Raw genomic sequence first — 19,858 nt, forward strand, 5'->3', positions numbered from 1 at the left:
CATAGTTTTATCATCAATAATACGGACATTTCAACTGGGAGTTTACAAAATTTATCAAGACCGGTCTGTTCACCAATCTCCAGCCCTGAAAACATTACGACATCATAGAGCAACTCTCTTGCTAATACGGCCGGGATTGCCAGGGTGAGTTCTTTAATGGGGGACGAGGAGTACTGAGGAGCAAGAGAAGGTAACACAGTCACTACCTGGGTGGAATCCAGACAAGGGGATGGCTAAAAACACAAATGTGTCATTTAGGAGATGACAAGACAATATTCCTCACCACCAAAATCACAAGACAGTTTTTATGGTCCAGAAAGGGCAAACCTGAAGATCGGGTCCTCCTTCTCTAGCAGATAAAAGCAAAATAATAATGCAGACACCCGAATGTCACCTGTCAATGTCATTTGCGCTGTACTGATCACTCCACGGAGCCTCTTGTGTCATTAACTCACTTTTCTAATAAAAGGAAAAATTATTCCAAAGTGATCATCTACTTCTGAAGACAAAGAATAAGATTATATGCCTTCAGCATCCCATGCTTAGTTAGCCCTTTTAGTGTAGAGAAGAACCGGCAGCTTCCACGAAAGAATTTCGTGGAAAACGTGCTCTCAGTTAAAAACAAAAACAAAAACCACTTAGCAGGGTGTTCCCCCAACACTGGAAAATCCTATTCCTCAAGACCTGGCTTCAAGTTTCACAGAAACCATCCCTAAGTATACCCCAGCCAGAACTCTTCCTTCTCTGAATAATGAGGGCTCTTAGACTCCCAGCCAGGCAATTCTGCACCAAATTACATGCGATTTTGTACTGTTTGCTAAAATTACATACGGTCTTGTACCGTTTGCTAATTGTTTCATGTGTACAAATGCCTTTTCTTCCCCAATAAAATGCATAAATTACGGAAGAAGGCTCAGTTTTATCCTTCAGCTGTCTGTTCCTCCTGAGCATCCAAGAGACGACGGCTAATGCACACACCTGAGAAGCCTGCCCTGTGGAAGCAGGGCTCGGGCAGTGCTGGGAGTTGTGGGTGGGGGAGACCACCTCATCCCCTCGCCAGTGCCCTGTGACTCTCACCCAACCTGCTGCCAGCTCAAAGTCCTGTACCCCGACCCGCCACATGAGTCCTTGCTGGCCCGTGGCGGGCATCCTCTGCCTGGCACCCTCCCACCCCCACTCTCAAGAGGCAGAAGCAGCTCAGACAAGACCATACAACTCGGCTGGTGCCCTCATTTAATCAGGCTGCTGCAAATGGTTGGCCAAAAGCAATAAGGGCATGACTGAGAGACTGTGGGAGTTTAATATAAAAAAATTAATAAAAAAAAAAAAAAAAGAAGGGAAGCAGAAAGGGTCTACCTTTTAATAGGGCCCTAATTACCCAACTCATAGGATCAGCCCAAATGAGATGGGAGTTTATTTCGGGGTGTTTTTTTTAATTATTGTTTTTTTTTTTATATATATATAAATTGCTGCTATGTGTTTTCTTTCCTCTGAGCAATTATGCAGCAAGTACGTAAAGAAGGGAAAAAAATATTAATTAAATATAAGGTAATTGTAGAGTTGGCCTGGAGAGAATGAGTCTGAACTCTGGACGATCACAGGCTACTAGGGTTTGAAGACTGCTCAGGGCCTCCCCGAAAAGAAAGAAATAAAAATACAACCAACCACCAAGCAGATGCAGCAGACAGCAGGAAAAGAGCAGTGCACAGAAACGTCAGCGGGGCCAAGGGGCTGCAGGGCTCCAAATACCCAGAAATTAGCGAGGCTGCCCACGGCTTAGGGCTCACTGCTAGAAAGAACCCCCGAGGGTTTACCCCATTGCGCTTCAAGAGAAGGACCAGTCCCTCCACCGGTGATCGCCAGTTAAGTCAGTAGAGAAAAATGTAAAAGGAGGCTGAGAAGTAAAGGACTGCAGAGGACAAGCGTTCAGTTTGGACATGAGTCCAAAACCAGCCACAACTCTAGCCTGCGGGGCACTGACAGGCCCCGGGGGACACTCAAGCTCCTGATCTACGGGCCTGGCAAGGAGAAGCCTGAAGCCTCTGGCCTTCATACCACCCTGACCTCCAGACAAACCCAGGCAAGACCAGAAGAGTGAAAGGAAGCCATCGCGGGGTGCAGTGGGAAGGGAGCTGACGCGATAACAGTAGGTAACAGGACGGTGGCAGTGCTTCCCTGAATCAGCCCCAGCAGGGCTTGCGTCACCCTGGTCTTTCTAGAGCTCAGCCAAATCCAACTCCCCTTCTGCCTTGGGAACCTAGGAACGGGCTACAATTCAGGCCTGTTCACGCCAGCTAAGACCTCACATCACCTCCTCCCACTACTGCTGGAGGAGAGGGAAGAAAAGCAGGCCTGTGACACGAAGGCTGGGTATACATCCTGCAGCTTGCCAAACAAAGGCAAAGCTCCCAAAGCCGGCCCTCCATGAAACTTATCAGGCTGCTACAGAACAGGTCTTACGACCCAACGAACAGGATTTGCGGCAGGCCCTGCAATGCAAACCATAGAATGAAAATGGGGTGCGCTGGCAGGGACTGGGGCTCAGACAACCAGAGCAAAAGCACTTTGTGAAGAAAGCTACCTTCGGAACCTAGTCCCAACTCCGCCTCCAAAGGTTTCAGGCATCCCACTAGTTACTACTGGTCAGCAACAAACAAAGTGGTGCACCACCCCAAGGGGTGGATGCTTTCCCTTCCAGAAAAGACCAGGTTTTAGTAAGGAGACAGCTCACTAAATCCTGCAAGCCAGAGAAGAAGTCAGAAGTCAAAGGCCATTAAGTTGGTCTCCATATAATACCTACTTTTGAAGGGACACTGAAGGATGCAAAACTCCAGGATCATAGGTTTCTCCATACTCACACAGTATTTTAATTATTAGGAAATGATACTGTATATCTTGGGTACTTACCAGAGGCTCTCGAGGCACCACATTTTCACCTCCTGGAGTAGAGCTTGGCTGCAAAGAAAAATAGAAACAAAAATAAGATCACAGTGCCACCCAATGGACATCAAAAAGCCACAGATGCTTCATTCTCCAGCAACACACACCAACACCTGTTCCTCCTATTTCCCACCAGCTTCTCAGACTGTACAGTGTTCTGCAGTGCCCTACCTGGAAAGAAGTAGCCCATGGAGTCTGAGTTAGCCAGTAAACGAGAACAGACTGCTTCTGGGTTCACTGCCACAGCATCTCAAGAAGACTAGGTTTAGCTTAAGAGGGCCCAAGATCAACAGCTGAGCAGCAAGGGCCGAGGACTATCATGAGATCCACAGAAATAGCAAATCCAGGGGAAAGGCTTTACGAGAGAGCAAAACTTCCCTTTTGCCATCTTCCCGCCTTGCAGGGAAGAGCAGAGCGAAAGTGGAGAACCAGATCCAGCCACAAGGGGGCCCCAGTTGCCCATACTCAGGATTTTCTCCCAGCATCTACTTGGAACCAGGAAGCGAAGAAACTCTGGACACGGTTCTTATTTATCACCTGTCACTGAGGACACCAATCCACAGGAGTAAAGAAAGCCAAGCTTGAATCAGTTTTGTAATTAAGCCAGTGCCAGGCGGACAGACCAAGCGGCAGGCAGGCAGCATGGGGTCTCAGCCTGGCTCTAGTCTGGGACCCTCTCCCCTCTCTGGATCTCACATTTGCCTCATGCTCACATTTACCTTCAACGCGGGGCCGATGGTCTAGCCAAATTTACAGAAAGGGAGAGACAGAGACAGACTCGGAGGAAACTCACAAATCTCCCAAAGAATAAAACAAGCAGTTTGAGAGTTATGATTAGTTTACTGTTACTGATGTTCAAGCCAATTTCCAATTGTCTACAGATAATATCCAGACAAGTGCAGCGAATCGGTGGGTCTCGGGAGCCAGCCTCCAGCCTCCATACTCATTCAGATGGCAAGTGCCAGGCCTCCTCGGGGGGGGAGAAAACCACAGAAGGTGGGAGAGGAAAGAGTCCAGGCCACAGAGGGTCTCCAAAGATTTCCTCACAACCAACTGCCACTGTGCAGCTGGCACACAGCACAGTGGCAAGGACTCTGGCTGGGAGAAGGACTCTAGCTCCTCATCCAAAGTCCCAGGGCAAGGTCAGCCTGCATGAAACCAAGTAGAAAGTCTCCGGGAACCTGAGCACGCTTTCCCTTCCTCCTTCCCCCCTCCCTGCTCGCAGCAGCGATAACCTGCATTTAGATCTACGTCCACCTGCTTCCCAGCCTCCTCTGGACTCAACAAGTCCCTTAACAGGATTCATAATCCTCTCCCTCTGCCACACGTGTCCTCTTCCAGTATTCCCTGCCTGAGCCAAGGGCACAACCTTCCACCAAAATATACAAACTGGAGTCCAAAAGGCCATTCTTGATAGCTTTCTCCACCACTCACCAGAGCTAACGCATTATCAAGTCCTGCCCATATTCCTTCCTAAATATCCATGCAATCAGTCCATCCGCTTCTCTCTACTTCTGTCATCACTTGGGCCAAAGCTTCCAAAATCCCCTGCCTGGACCACTCTAATACCCTTCGCATCAGTGCACCCACATCCACACTGGCTCTCTTCTAATTCATTTCCCACGCTGCAGACGGACTATCGTTTCAAAACAGTAAGAATCAGATCTCACCGTCCCCCCGCCAACCACCCCAGGAAACAGCTACCAACAGCAGCCCTAATACAGAAAACCTTCTCTGTGTGACTGCCAAGGCCTCACATCCACTGACTGCAACTCAGGTCTGTGTGACACACACTGCCCAGCTCTGCCCAACAGACACACGGGCCTTTGCACATGCTATCCCTGCCCAAGCCTCTGACAGTTCCACTTGGCTAAGTCACTTCCTTGGGGAAGCATTCTCTGACATCCACAACAGGGTGGAATCTCCCTATTCTATATAGACCTAACATCATCCACCTCTCTTTCAAGGACTGAGAAGAAGTGCAATTTTACTTGTGTGATTATCTGACTGATGTCTGTGTCCCACACTAGATTATGAACTCCACAGGGGCAAAAACTGTCTGTGTGTGCTGCTCAGTGCATCCCCGGGGCCCAGGGCAGTATGAGGCACAGATTAGGCCTTCCACAGATATTTGCTGAATGAACGAAAGGCAACAAAGAGTAGAATGGTTCTCACTCAACCGAATGGATTACAGAGTAAAGTTCATTATCTTCCTGAGGGCTTTCCTTCACTCCATTTGGCAAATATTAAGTGCTAACATTTATTTACCTCTTTCTTCATGTAATTCTACAATAAATGTATGAAATTATTGCTGATGAGGAAACAGAGGCAAAGGAGATAAATAAATAGCATGCCTGTGATGACCCAGCTAGCAACTGGTACTAAAGGGAGTTGAACCATTCTACTTAAAATAATTGAGTTTTGGGGCACCTGGGGGGCTCAGTCGGTTGAGCGTGTGACTTCAGCTCAGGACATGATCTCGCGGTTCGTGAGTTCGACCCCCACGTTGGGCTCTGTGCGGACAGCTCAGAGCCTGGAGCCTGCTTCAGATTCTGTCTCTCTCTCTCTCTGTCTCTCTCTGTCTCTCTCTCTCTCTGCTCCTCCCCTGATCACACCCTGTCTCTCTCTCAAGAATAAATAAAGAAAAAAAATTTTTTAAATAATAATTGAGTTTTGGGGGCACCTGGGTGGCTCAGTTAAGTGTCTGGCTCTTTCTTGATTTCGATGCAGGCCACGATCTCACGATTTTGTGAGTTCGAGCCCCGCATTGGGCTCCGCACTGGACATGGGGCCTACTTTAAAAAAAAAAAACTGGGGGGGGGGGGGGCGGGGGGGCGCGCCTGGGTGACTCAGTTGGTTCAGTGTCCTGACTCAATTTTGACTTTGGCTCAGGTCGTAATTTCACAGTTAGCAGTTTTGAGCCCCACATGGGTCTCTGCACTGACGGTGCAGAGAGAACCTGCTTGGGATTCTCTCTCTCTCTCTGCCCCTCCCTAGCATGCTAGCATGCACACACACTCTCTTCCTTTCTCTCAAAATAAATAAACTTAAACATTTTTTAAATGTAAACTAAAGAAAATAAAATGATCGAGTTTTGTTTGGATCACATTTTGTTAAGCAACACTCTTTTTTTTTTTCTTTTTTTTTATTTATTTTTGGGACAGAGAGACAGAGCATGAACGGGGGAGGGTCAGAGAGAGAGGGAGACACAGAATCGGAAGCAGGCTCCAGGCTCCGAGCCATCAGCCCAGAGCCCGACGCGGGGCTCGAACTCACGGACCGCGAGATCGTGACCTGGCTGAAGTCGGACGCTTAACCGACTGCGCCACCCAGGCGCCCCGTTAAGCAACACTCTTAATGCTACCCCCACAAATAATAATGTGGGTTATTTGACTCGACAAAACTAACTCAAACAGCTTTAATATTTAGGAAGCCTCGGGGCGCCTGGGTGGCGCAGTCGGTTAAGCGTCCGACATCAGCCAGGTCACGATCTCGCGGTCCGTGAGTTCGAGCCCCGCGTCAGGCTCTGGGCTGATGGCTCGGAGCCTGGAGCCTGTTTCCGATTCTGTGTCTCCCTCTCTCTCTGCCCCTCCCCCGTTCATGCTCTGTCTCTCTCTGTCCCAAAAATAAATTAAAAACGTTGAAAAAAAAAAAATTAAAAAAAAAAAAAATATTTAGGAAGCCTCATTCTGACTTAATCCACAGCTTTCTTCTTCCTAAAATACAAGGAATCACTATAAATCATGATCACTATTGAACTTCCCTTAAAATGAGTTCACCTCTTGACTAGCTAGCATTTGCCAGAGGGAAAACAGTATACGGTGCTAAGTCTCTTTCATCATATACCCTTTTGTACGTTTTTACACTGTGAGCCAAGGAAGCGTATTCCACTTAAAAAATACATGAATGTTAAAATTTTTAAAAAGAAAGCTTCTCTCTCATTCTAACTCTCCAACACTCCCCTCTTCCTTCGGGGAACCACCACTGACGCTGGTTCCTTATAGATTCTTCCAGGCACTCAAAGCATTTAAGAACCCGGATGTGTGTGTGTGTGTGTGTGTGCCCCTATCAAGGAGGCTGAATAGCAGCACTCTCCAAATTCCTCAAGTCTTGACCTCCAGAGCCTTCTGGGGTCTCAGCACACCAAAGCCAGGGCTCCAGGCTTAGTCTCAGAGCTGCAAGGAGGAGCAAGATTTCCCCACACCCTATTCCAACTCACAGTGGTACTGAGGTCTGTCAGACCTTATCAGTGAACTCACAGGGGGCTCCTCACCCGTCTAGGAATGGCCCAATACTGATTATATTCGAGATGATACTCCAGTTTGTGTTGAAATATCTGCAGTCTACAACGGACCACCCCCCACTGCTCATTCTCAACAGGTTCCTAAAGAGCACTGTTTCTTGGTAACCAAAATAGCCTTCATCCTTCCTACTCTCCGTATGGATTTCCTTGATAATACCACCCGAAATCCTTCACTGGGTTACTAGTTTACTATCTATCTAGTCCCACTAGATTTTTAACTCCTTAAAGGCAGGCACTTTACCATCTTACGGAAGGCTGATCTTCAGCACTTAAAATATCACCTGCACCCAATAAATACCTCAGGTTTTTTTCTTTTAATTTAAGACATGAAAACAAAGGAACCACTTCATATACATGCGCACAGAAGAAGCAAGCAGAGGACCACAGCAGGACACGTGGCCACTCCTGAAACATTTCACCTGCAACTTAACACAAACCTGGCCTACTCCCAGGGTGCAATGCTGTGGTCCAGGGATTCTCAACCCCAGGGCAGAAACACCCCCCACACACCCCAGAGAGGAATTTGAAAATGTGTGGAGGTGGGGCACCTGGGTGGCTCAGTCGGTTGAGTGTCCAACTCTTGGTTTCGGGTCAGGTCATGATCCCAGCGTCATGGGGTCGAACCCCATGCCGCGCTCTGCGCTGAGCGTGAGGCCTGCTTGGGATTCATTCTCTCCCTCTCTCTCTCTCTCCCTCCCCCTCTCCCCAGTTTGTGGGTATGCTCTCTCTCTTAAACACACATTCACACACACACACACACACACACACACACACACACACACCCTGTAGAGGTAGTTCCGGTTGTCTCAGTGACCAGGGAATCTCACTGGCATTTAGAAGGCAGGGGCCTGGGAGGCTTTGTGTCCAGCAGTGCATGAAGAACTGTCCCATTCAAGCACCAGCAGGACCCCCGGAGAATCCAGACCATTGTGCTTCCTCTTGCTGATGGGGAGCACAGACACTCACCTTTAACGTGTGGCTCTAGGTGTCCCTTCAAAGAAGAGCAAAGGTCTGAGCGGCCGTCTGCCTGTCAGAAGCTCAGTCCCCCCGCACATGCAGGTCCGTCAGTCTCACGAGCCCAGCCCTTAGGAGAGCCCAGCACTCCTCAAACACCTACCCCCGCACCGACCCCCTTTCAGTGGTCAAATCTATTTTCTGGCTTGAGACAAATCCCTACAAATTAAATTCCACCTTGATCCTGGAAATCTTGACAGGGTGGTCTTGACTTTAAAAATAATAATAACATGGGGCACCTGGGTGGCTCAGTCGGTTAGGCGACCAACTTCGGCTCAGTTCACGATCTCACAGTTTGTGAGTTCGAGCCCCGCGTCGGGCTCTGTGCTGACAGCTCGGAGCCTGGAGCCTGCTTCGGATTCTGTGTCTCCCCCTCTCTCTACCCCTCCCCTGCTCACGCTCTGTGTCTCTCTGCCTCTCAATAATAAATGTTAAAAAAATAATAATAATAAATAATAATAACAGGCTGAGAAATCACCAGCTGAGTCCCCCTGCAAAGGTATAAGAAGCAGGCTCTAAGGCAATGAATACACAGGCAGGATGCTTAGGGGCCAGAATGCAGACGGCAGGAAGGGAAGATGAGCAAAAGGCTAAGACTGTTTTAAAAAACCAACGGACAAAAAAAGACCACAGTGGCAGACAGAAGTGCTCCCGGTTTGAAAGGCACAAAGGTGATCTCACTCCTGCTGCCCAGGCACTGACCTCCCCCAGCCAGAAGGTGTGCCAAGTGCTGACCTTGAGGCACAGCAAAGACCAACTGCACACGCAGCTCAGGTCTGAGCAACTGGCAGAACATCCAGGTCTAGGTGTGCCCATGCCACACCTGCCAAGTGGCTGCGTAACTCTAGATATGTCCTAGGCCAGTCTGGCCTACAGTTCTTTGCAGAGAAGAATAAGTAAGGTTCAATTCAAGAAATATTTTGTGAGCGGCACTGGCACAGAGGCAAGTGCGTGAACTACGGCACTAAAGACCGCGTGACTGCGGGTATACCGCTCAGCCTCTGAACCCCAGTTTCCTCATCCGTGGAAATGATGGGAATGATACCACCACCTCACATTCAGGATCAGATGAGATAAAAGAAGTTATATCCTATTACTCCTCTGCTCAAAATCAACCAATAGACTTCTGCTCTGTCTGTGATGGAGTAATTGAGACCAGACTTAACCTCCCACTGGTTACAAAAACTAAACAAAATAAATGACACCACCGTTTGTAGACATTAGACTGCAGTGATTCCTGATAGATCAGAAATGAATGATATGAGCCCCTAAGAACACCCTGGCTTTCTTCCGGGAGGCATGTTTCAGACCAAGAAGCCGGGGCGGGGGGGGTGGGGCATGGAGTGGTCCCCACCAGAACATGGCAGTCTCTTGCTGAGTTGAGGAAACAGAGATAGGGTTCAGGGAGGCTAAGGCAGCTGAAAGTTACAGGGCAGAGTTCCAGAGAGGAGAGGCGCATGCAGAAAGAGAGATCCAGAAATCTGCAAAGGGATTCCCTTACGACTTCGCTGAATATGAAAATGTGTGCACGCGCAGAGTGAACCTCCACAAGGCTCAGGAAGAGCAATGAAGAAGCAGTGGGCTGAACGGCTCCCAGAGCCCCCATAGACCTCACAGGTCACAGGCACTGGACTGGCGTGTCCTCACTGCTCCGTCAGGGCACCCAGGACAGACCTGGAAGGGCCATATCCTGGTGGGGAGAGGGCAGATTATCCCTAGGGTAAAGGCCACCCTAGATCCACCCTTACAAAGCCTAAAAACAGGACTTGATGGGAGCACCTGGCTGCAGGTAGAGCACGTGACTCTTGGCCTTAGGGTTGTGAGTTCGAGCCCCATGTTGGATGTAGAGATTACTTAAAATCTTAAAAAAAAACAGGACTTGACAGAATCAAAATGAACAAAAGTAACTATCCACCAGAATAAATCTCAACATGCTTTAAAGTATGACCACAAAATCCAGACCCTCAACAATGTAATATTCGCAGCACCCAGCATCTGATCAATAGTCTCACCAGATGTCCAGAAGCAGGAAAGTGTGATGCACAATAATAAGAAAAAGTAGAAGAAGGGGCGCCTGGGTGGCTCAGTCGGTTAAGCATCCGACTTCGGCTCAGGTCATGATCTCGCAGTTCATGAGTTCAAGCCTCTCTGAGCTGTCAGCACAGAGCTGGAAGCCTGCTTCCAATTCTGTGTCTCCCTCTAACTCTGCCCTTACCCTCTCACACTGTCTCTCTCTCTCTCTTTCTCTAAATTAAATAAACATTTTTTAAAAAGTAAAAAATAAATAAATAAATAAAAGGAATAATTTGCAGAAATGAAAACATTAAGACAGGTGTTATAACTTTATTCAAGAATTTAATGCAATTTTTTTATTTTATCTTATTTATTTCAGAGAGAGAAAGAGGGAGCGTGAGTGGGGGAGAGGGGTAGAGAGAGAAAGAGGGAATCTTAAGGAGGATCCACACTCAACGTAGAGTGCATCACAGGGTTTGATCCCATGACCCTGGGATCATAACCTGAGCCAAAATCAAGACTGGGACATTCAACCAACTGAGTCACCCAGACATCCCTAATGCAATTTTTAAAATACATATACTGAGTCATTATGTTGTATGCCTGAAACTAATCTAATGTATGTCAATCATAACTCAATAAAAAGAAAACTGAAAGGAAAACAGGATCATAGTAGGGAGAGAAATATATCACATAAAAAGAAAATAGGACTTCTAGAGATGTAACTGTAATATCAGAAATAAAAATTCCACTGAATGGGAGTGACAGCAGATTAGATACTACAGAAAAAAAGGTAAGTGCACTTGAAAACACAGCGACAAAAACTGACCAAAATGAAGGACAAAGGTCAAAAAAAGAAAAATATTTGAAGCAATAGTGGCTGAAATTTTTCAAAGTTTGATGAAGCTCCCAAATCCAAGAAGCTCAACAAACCCGAAGCAAAGAAACACACACGCATGCTAAGGTTCTATACAATGAAATTGCTAAAAACCCTCAGGGCGCCTGGATTAAGCATCCTACTTCAGCTCAGGTCATGATCTCATGGTTCATGGGTTCAAACCCCTCGTCAGGCTCTGTGCTGACAGCTCAGAGCCTGGAGCCTGCTTCCGATTTTGTGTCTCCCTCTCTGCCCCTCACCCATTTGTGCTCTGTCTCTCTCTCTCTCTCTCTCTCTCTCTCTCAAAAATAAACACTAAAAAATTTTTTTAATAAAATAAAAACCCATGAAAAGGGGGAAATCTTATAAGCAGCCAGAAAAAAAGAGATCACCTACAGATATTAACCAAGATTAAGAATGACCTCAGGTTTCTGATCAGAAGCTACACCAGCCAAATAAAAACTACAATCATGGGGCGCCCGGGTGGCTCCGTCAGTTGAGCATCTGACTCTTGATTTTGGCTCAGGTCATGATCCCAGGGTTGTGGGATCAAGCCCTGTGTCAGGGGTTCTGCACTGAGCATGGAGCCTGCTTAAGATTCTCTCTCTCCCTCTGCCCCTCTGTCCCACTTGTATTCTCTCTCTAAAATAAAAAATAAAGAAATAATTTTTAAAATTAATAATACAAAAAAAAAGAAAAACTACAATGACCTCATAGCTTTACATTGCCCACAGGTGGGGATGCCTAGGTGGCTCAGCTGGTTAAGAATCCGACTTCAGGGGCACCTGGGTGGCTTGGTCGGTTAAGCGTCCGACTTCAGTTCAGGTCATGATCTTGTGGTCCGTGAGTTCAAGCCCCGCATCGGGCTCTGTGCTGACCGCTCAGAGCCCGGAGCCTGTTTCAGATTCTGTGTCTCCCTCTCTCTCTGCCCCTCCCCTGTTCATGCTCTGTCTCTCTCTGTCTCAAAAATAAATAAATATTAAATGCTTAAAAAAAAAAGAATCCGACTTCAGCTCAGGTCATGATCTCATGGTTTGTGGGATCAAGCCCCACGTTGAGCTCTGCACTGACAGCTTGGAGCCTGCTTGGGATTCTCTCCCTCCCCATCTCTATCTGCCCCTCCCTCCCTCCCTCTCTCTCTCTCTCTCTCTCTCTCAAAAACAAATAAACAGTTTTTTTAAAAAAGAATTTAAAATGCCTACGGGGGGGAAACTGTCAACCTAGAATTCCATATCCAGTGAAATTATCTTTTTTTTTTTTTTTTTTTTAAAGTTTAAAACTTAACCTGCAGGGGAGCGGGAGGGGCAGAGAGAGGGAGAGAGAGAGAACCCCAAGCAGGCTCTGTGCTGTCAGCATGGAGCCCAAATGGGGGACTCAAACTCACAAACCATGAGATATGACCTGAGCTGAAATCAACAATCAGACGCTTAACGCTTAACTGAGTCACCCAGGTGCCCCATCCAGTAAAAATATCTTTCAAAAATAAATACAAAATAAAATGTGCTCAGTTCAGCAGTGCATACACTAAAATTGAAACAATACAGAAATTAGCACGGCCCCTGCCCAGAGATGACATAAAAATTTGGGAAGTGTTCCATGTTTTTTGTAATGTGTAGAATTGTTGAATCACTATACTGTGCACCTGAAACACTATACTGCATGTTACCTATACTTGAATTAAAATTTAAAACAATAAAATTTTAAAAATACAAAATAAAAGCTTTTTAAGAGGGGGAGGGGCGCCTGGGTGGCGCAGTCGGTTAAGCGTCTGACTTCAGCCAGGTCACGATCTCGCGGTCCGTGAGTTCGAGCCCCGCGTCAGGCTCTGGGCTGATGGCTCGGAGCCTGGAGCCTGTTTCCGATTCTGTGTTTCCCTCTCTCTCTGCCCCTCCCCCGTTGATGCTCTGTCTCTCTCTGTCCCAAAAATAAATTAAAAACGTTGAAAAAAAAAAAAAAAAAAAAGAGGGGGAAAAAAAAGCCAGAAGAAATTGTATACCCATACCACAAGAATGCTAAAAGAAATCCCGTAAGCATAAGAAAACCAATACCAGATGAAAACTGGATGCACAAAAGAATGACAGAAATGGTAAACATGCTGGTAAATAGCAAAGATATCTTAAATATATTTATTTTATATTATTCATTTCTACTATTTTTTTAAATTTTAAAAAGATAACTTAAAATGCCCTGCAGGGTAGGGGCACCTGGGTGGCTCAGGTGGTTAAGCGTCCGACTTCAGCTCAGGTCATGCTCTCACAGTTCGTAAGTTCCAACCCTGAGTCAGTCTCTGTGCTGACAGCTCGGAGCGTGGACTCTGCTTCAGAGTCTGTGTCTCCCTCTCTCCCTGCCCCTCCCCCACTTACGCTCTGTCTCTCTGTCTCTCCAAAGTGCACTGCAGGGTTGATGCCACAAGTCCAAGTAAAATCTAGGACACTAATAGTATTAACAGACTAACAGACGACAGAAGCATACTGTTGGTACAGTTCTTACGTTCCTTGTGAATTGGTAAATCATTTGAAAGCAAGCTCTGGCAACCTTAAGTAACATATGGTAAACCTCACGCCAATTACTGACCAAAAAAAAATAGAGATACAGCTAAAGCAATAGTAGAGATCAAATGAAATCCTTAAAAAATAATTCAATCTAGGACGCCTGGCTGTCTCAGTAGGTAAAAGCATGCGACTCTTGATCTCTGGGTTGTGGGTTCGAGCCCCATATCGGGTGTAGAGATTACTCAAAAATAAAATCTTTAAAAAAATGTTTTTTAGGAGCACCTGGGTGGCTCAGTCAGTTAAGCATTCAACTTTGGCTCAGGTCATGATCTCACAGTCTGTGGGTTCAAGCCCGGCATCAGGCTCTGAGCTGTCAGCATTCTGTTCTGCTTCAGATTCTGTGTCTCCCTCTCTCTGACCCTCCCCCGTTCATGCTCTGTCTCTCTCTGTCTCAAAAATAAATAAACATTAAAACAAATTTGTTTTTAATGTTTTTTAATTCAATCCAAGACAAGATAACAGGGATCAAAGAACAGATAAGGGAAGCCTGGGTGGCTCAGTCAGTTAAGCATCTGACTTCGGCCTAGGTCATGATCTCAAGATTCGTGAGTTCGAGCCCTGTGTTGGGTTCTGTGCAGACAGCACGGAGCCTGGAGCCTGCTTCAGATTCTGTGTCTCCCCTCTCTCTGCCCCTCCCCCACTCGCTCTCACTCTCTCTCTCAAAAAATAAAAAACACTTAAAAACTTTTAAAAAAAGAACAGATGGAAAAAATTGTGAGACGGTAGAGTTAAACCCAACCATATTTATATTTACCTCAAGTATAAATGGAACACTCCAAATAGAAGGCAGAGACGGTCAGACTTTGTGGGGAAAAAGCAAGACCCAGCTGTATGCTGTCTAGGAGAAAACCACTTTTAGCAAAAAGAAACATAGGTGAAAGGCCAAAGGACAGAAGGCACCTCATGCAAACACTAGTCACAAGGAAGCTGCAGGAGCAATAAATCTCAGACAACTTCAAAATAGCAGATATTACCAAACAGAAACAGGGACAGTTCAAAAATAAAGGAGTCACTCAAGAAGACATCATAATCCTGAGTAAGTATGCATGCAGTAACGAAGTTTCAAATACACGAAGTAAATCAGACAGAATTAAAAAGCTATAAATAGACAAATCCACAATTAACAGTTGGAGACTTTAATAATCCGCTCTCCTTAATCAAAAAGTCCGTAAGGGTACAGAAGACCTAAATGACACTATCAACCAACTTGGCCTAATTAACATTAGTAGAATGCTCCATCCAACAATTGCAGAATATTCATTATTTTTAAGTTCACAAGGAAAATTCGCCAAGACAGACCATAAAACAAATCTCAAATTTAAAAGAGTTGAAATCATACAAAGTATGCTCTCTGACCATGAGATTAAGCTAGAAATCAGTAATAGAAAAAAAAAAATCTGGAAAAAATCCCAAATGTTTGGAAGTTAAACAGACTTCTAAATAATCTATGGGAGAAAGAAGTAATCACGGGGGAAGTAAGAAAATATTCCGAATATTCTGAACTGTACAAAAATGAAACCACAACATAATCTAAATTTGTGGAATGCAACTAAAGCAGTGTTGGGAAGGAAATCTAATGTTTTTAGTAGTGTACTAACTTTAGAAAATGTGCTAGAAAAATAAGAGCAAATGAAACCCAAAATAGAAGGAAAGAAATAGGGGCACCTGGGTGGCTCAGCTGGTTAAGCATGGGACTCGTGATTTCAGCTCAGGTCATGATCCCAGGGTCATGGGAATGAGCCCCACTTGGGCTCCATGCTGGGCGTGGAGACTGCTTAGGATTCTCTCTCCCCCTCTCTCTGCCTCTCACCCCTGTGCGCAAGCTCTCTCTCTCCCTCAAAAATAAACGTAAAAAAAAAAAAAAAAAGATTCTCTCTCTCTCTGCTCCTCCCCTACTCTCATGCATACATGCGCTCTCTCTAAAATAAATATATGAATAAATAAATAAATACATACATACATACATACATAAAATTACAGTCAATGAAATATAAGCTGGTTTTTTTTGGAAGAATATTAAGATTGATAGCCTTTATCTAAACCAATCAATAAAAAATACAGAAGACACTAATTTACAGTATTATAAATGAAATCAGGAAAAGCACTGCATATCTATAGATACTTAAAAGATAGTAAGGGAGGGGTGCCTGGGTGGCTCAGTCAGTTGAGCCCCAACACTTGATTTTTGGCTCAGGTCATGATCTCACAGTCTTTGAGATCAAGCCCCACGTGGGGCTCTGTGCCGACAGTGTAAAGCCTGTTTGGGATTCTCTCTCGTGCTCTCTCTGCTCCTGCCTCTGCTCACATGTGCACTCACTCTCGCTCTCTCAAAATAAACTTTAAAAAAGAATAAATTTATAACATAATTTAAAATATTTAATTAAAAAGAAATTACAGGGGCGCCTGGGTGGCGCAGTCGGTTGAGCGTCCGACTTCAGCCAGGTCACGATCTCGCGGTCCGTGAGTTCGAGCCCCGCGTCAGGCCCTGGGCTGATGGCTCGGAGCCTGGAGCCTGTTTCCGATTCTGTGTCTCCCTCTCTCTCTGCCCCTCCCCCGTTCATGCTCTGTCTCTCTCTGTCCCAAAAAATAAATAAAAAGCGTTGAAAAAAAAAAAAATTAAAAAAAAAAAAAAAGAAATTACATATGTAATGAAAATTAAAAAAGAAAACTGTACGCCCAGGTGGCTTCACCAGTGAATTCTCTTAAACATTTAAGGAAAAATAATGCCAATCTTATACGAACTATTTCAGAAAATAGAAAAAAAGGTAAAATTCTCCAACTCATTCTATGAAGCCAATATGACCTTGATACCAAAACTAGACAAAGATTCACAGACACACACAAAAGAAAACTACAAATCAATATCTCTCTTAAATATAAATGAAGAAACCCTTAAGAAAATACTGACAAACCTGGGAATGCAAGCTGGTGCAGCCACTCTGGGAAACAGTATGGAGGTTCCTCAAAAAATTAAAAATCAAACTACCCTACGACCCAGCAATTGCACTACTAGGTATTTATCCAAGGGATACAGGTGTGCTCTTTCGAAGGGGCACATGCACCCCCATGTTTATAGCAGTGCTGTCAACAATAGCCAAAGTATGGAAAGAGCCCAGATGTCCATCGATGGATGAATGGGTAAAGAAGATGTGGTACAGATACACAATGGAGTACTACTCGGCAATCAAAAAGAATGAAATCTTAAAAAAAAAAAAAAAAAAAAAAAAAAAAAAAAAAGAATGAAATCTTGTATTTGCAACTACGTGGATGGAACTGGAGGGTATTATGCTAAGTGAAATTAGTCAGTCAGAGAAAGACAAATATCATATGGCTTCACTCACATGAGGAGTTTAAGAGACAAAACAGATGAACATAAGGGAAGGGAAACAAAAATAATATAGAAACAGGGAGGGGGCAAAGCATAAGAGACTCATAAATATGGCAAACAAACAGAGGGTTACTGGAGGGGGTGTGGGCTAAATGGGTAAGGGGCGCTAAGGAATCTACTCCTGAAATCATTGTTGCACTATATCCTAACTAATTTGGATGTAAATTTAAAAAAGGAAAATTAAAAAAAGAAAGAAAACACTGACAAACCAAATCCAGTAATATATAGAAAGGATAATACATCATAACCAAGTGGAATTTATCCAATAAATAGAAAATGAATTTAACATTTGAAAAATCAATCAACATGAATTACCATATTAATAAAAAAAAAATAGGATCAACAGATAGCAAACAGAATACTTGGTAACAGTCAAAACACATAATTTTTTCAAAAACACTCAACAAATTAAATATAAAGTTGAATCTCCTCCACTTGAAAAAGAGCACCTTCAAATAAAACTTATAGCTTGGGGCGCCTGGCTGGTTCAGTTGGTTAAGTGTCTGACTCCTGATTTCCGCTCAAGTCATGAGTGGGATCGAGCCCTGAATGGGGGCTCTGCACTGACAGAGGAGAATCTGCTTGGGATTCTCTTTCTCCCTCTCTCTGCCCCTCCCCTGCTTGAGCTTTCTCTCTCAAAATAAATAAATAAACTTTAAAAAAGAAAAGAAGTTAAAAAATAACTTATACTTCATATCATATTTAAATGTGAAGACTGAATATATTTTCCCCTAAGATCAAGAATAAAGCAAGAATGTCTATTCTCAATATTCCTCTCAACATTGTATAAGAACTCCTAGAGAGCATATAAATTGAAAAGCAGTATGTAAAGCTGTCTTCATTTGCAGATGACAGGATCATCTATAGATGTGAGAAATCACACAGAATCTACCAAAAACCTACTGGAATTATGAGTGTAACAAGTTGCAGACAGGAGACCAACATACAACCTCAATTTTACATTTATTTTTTTATCATAAGTGTACTCTTTAATCCCCATCACCTATTTCACCCATCCTGCCACCCACCTCCATTCTGGTAACCTCCAGTTTGTTCTCTACAGTTAAGAGTCTGTTTCTTGGTTTGTCTTTTTTCCTTTCCTTATTTCTTAAATTCCACACATGAGTAAAATCATATGGTATTTGTCTTTCTCTGATTTATTTCACTTGGCATTAGACCCTCTAGCTCTATCTATGCTGTTGCAAATGGCAAGATTTCATTTCTTTTTATGGCTGAATAATATTCCATTGTGTGTGTGCGCGCACGTGTGTGTGTGTATACATATCTCACATCTTCTTTATCCATTAATCTCTTGATGGACACTTGGGCTGCTTCCATATCTTGGCTACTATAAATAATACTGCAATTTTATTCTATTTCTATATACTAGCATTCAAAAATTAAAAGTGAAAAAATTTTTTAATTTTTTTTTTTTTTTTTTTTTGAGAGAAAGAGAGCATGAGAGGGGCAGAGAGAGAAAAAGAGAGAATCTCAAGCAGGCTCCATGCTGTCAGTGCAGAGCCCGATGCAGGGGTTAATCTCACAAACCATAAGATCATGACCTGAACCAAAATCAAGAGTCGGATGCTTAACCAACTGAGCCACCCAGAAATTTTTAGGGTTGCCAGTTAAGAATCTGACTTCAGCTCAGGTCATGATCTCACAGCTCATGGGTTACAGCCCCACGTCAGGCTCTGTGCTAATGGCTCAGAGCCTGCAGCCTGCTTCAGATTCTGTCTCCCGCTTGCGCTCTGTCTCTCTTTCCCAAATATAACAGAAAAATGAAATTTTTTAATGAAATCCATACATAGCATGCCAAAATATGAAATATTCAGAGAATTTTTTTTAAATGTGTATATGACCTACAGACTGAAAACTACAAAACACTGACAGCAAACAAGACGACCTAAATGGAGATACATACCATGTTAATGAATTAGAAGATCAATGTTGCCAAGATATCAACTCTCCCCCAAATTGATCTATAGATTCCACACAATCTCAATAAAAATCCCAAGAACGTTTTTTATAAGAACTGACAAACTGATTCTAAAATTTATATGGAAATGCAATGGACCAAAGCTAAAACAATTCTGAAAAACAATAAAGTCAAAAGCTTTACACTACCTGATTTTAAGATTTACTATAAAGCTACAGCAATCAAGACAGTATTTCATTTACATTAGGCTAGACACAGAGATAAATGAAACAAAACAGAGCCCAGAAACTGACCTACATATCTACAGTCCTTTAATTTTTACAAAGGTGGCAAGGTAATTCAATGGAGAAAGGGTAATCTGTTCAACAAATGATACCAGAACAATGAACCCCAGCCTCTACCAATAAGCACAAGATGCTTAATGTTGTTAGTCATCACAGAAATGCAAGTTAAAACCACAAGGAAACACCACTACAAACTCACTAGAGTGGCTAAAATTAAAGACAGACAATACCAAGTGTTGGTATGGATACAGGACAGCTGGAATGCTCACATACTGCTGGTGACACCAAAAAATAGTACAACTTGCAAAAACCCTTAGGCAGTTTATTATAAGGCTAAACATATACTTACCATGTGACCCAGCAATTCCACTCATAAGTATTTATGAAAGAAACAAAGAAAGAAAGAAAGAAAGAAAGAAAGAAAGAAAGAAAGAAAGAAAGAAAGAAAAGAAAACCTATCTCTCCACAATACATGAGAATTTACAGTAGCCCCAAACTAGAACCAATCAGTGGGGAAACAGACTCTAAGGTGACTCCCATGATCCCCA

At 44.0% G+C, this 19,858-nt stretch overlaps 1 protein-coding gene and 1 non-coding gene across 3 annotated transcripts in view; one reads left to right on the forward strand and one right to left on the reverse strand.

Moving 5' to 3' along the window:
- The window catches only part of PEX14 (peroxisomal biogenesis factor 14), a 145,688-nt gene that overhangs the window by 119,039 nt on the left and 6,791 nt on the right, over positions 1-19,858 (reverse strand). For both annotated transcript variants that reach the window (XM_058719112.1, XM_058719111.1), the window contains exon 2: positions 2,908-2,955. In XM_058719112.1, coding sequence (XP_058575095.1) covers positions 2,908-2,955 — 48 coding nt within the window. The remainder of the gene's footprint in view (positions 1-2,907; positions 2,956-19,858) is intronic.
- Positions 12,648-12,751, forward strand: LOC131505812 (U6 spliceosomal RNA). The gene has a single exon (XR_009258584.1). It is a non-coding gene; the product is annotated as a U6 spliceosomal RNA (small nuclear RNA).

The sequence above is a fragment of the Neofelis nebulosa genome, chromosome 2, assembly GCF_028018385.1.
Source record: "Neofelis nebulosa isolate mNeoNeb1 chromosome 2, mNeoNeb1.pri, whole genome shotgun sequence".
Lineage (NCBI taxonomy): Eukaryota > Metazoa > Chordata > Mammalia > Carnivora > Felidae > Neofelis > Neofelis nebulosa.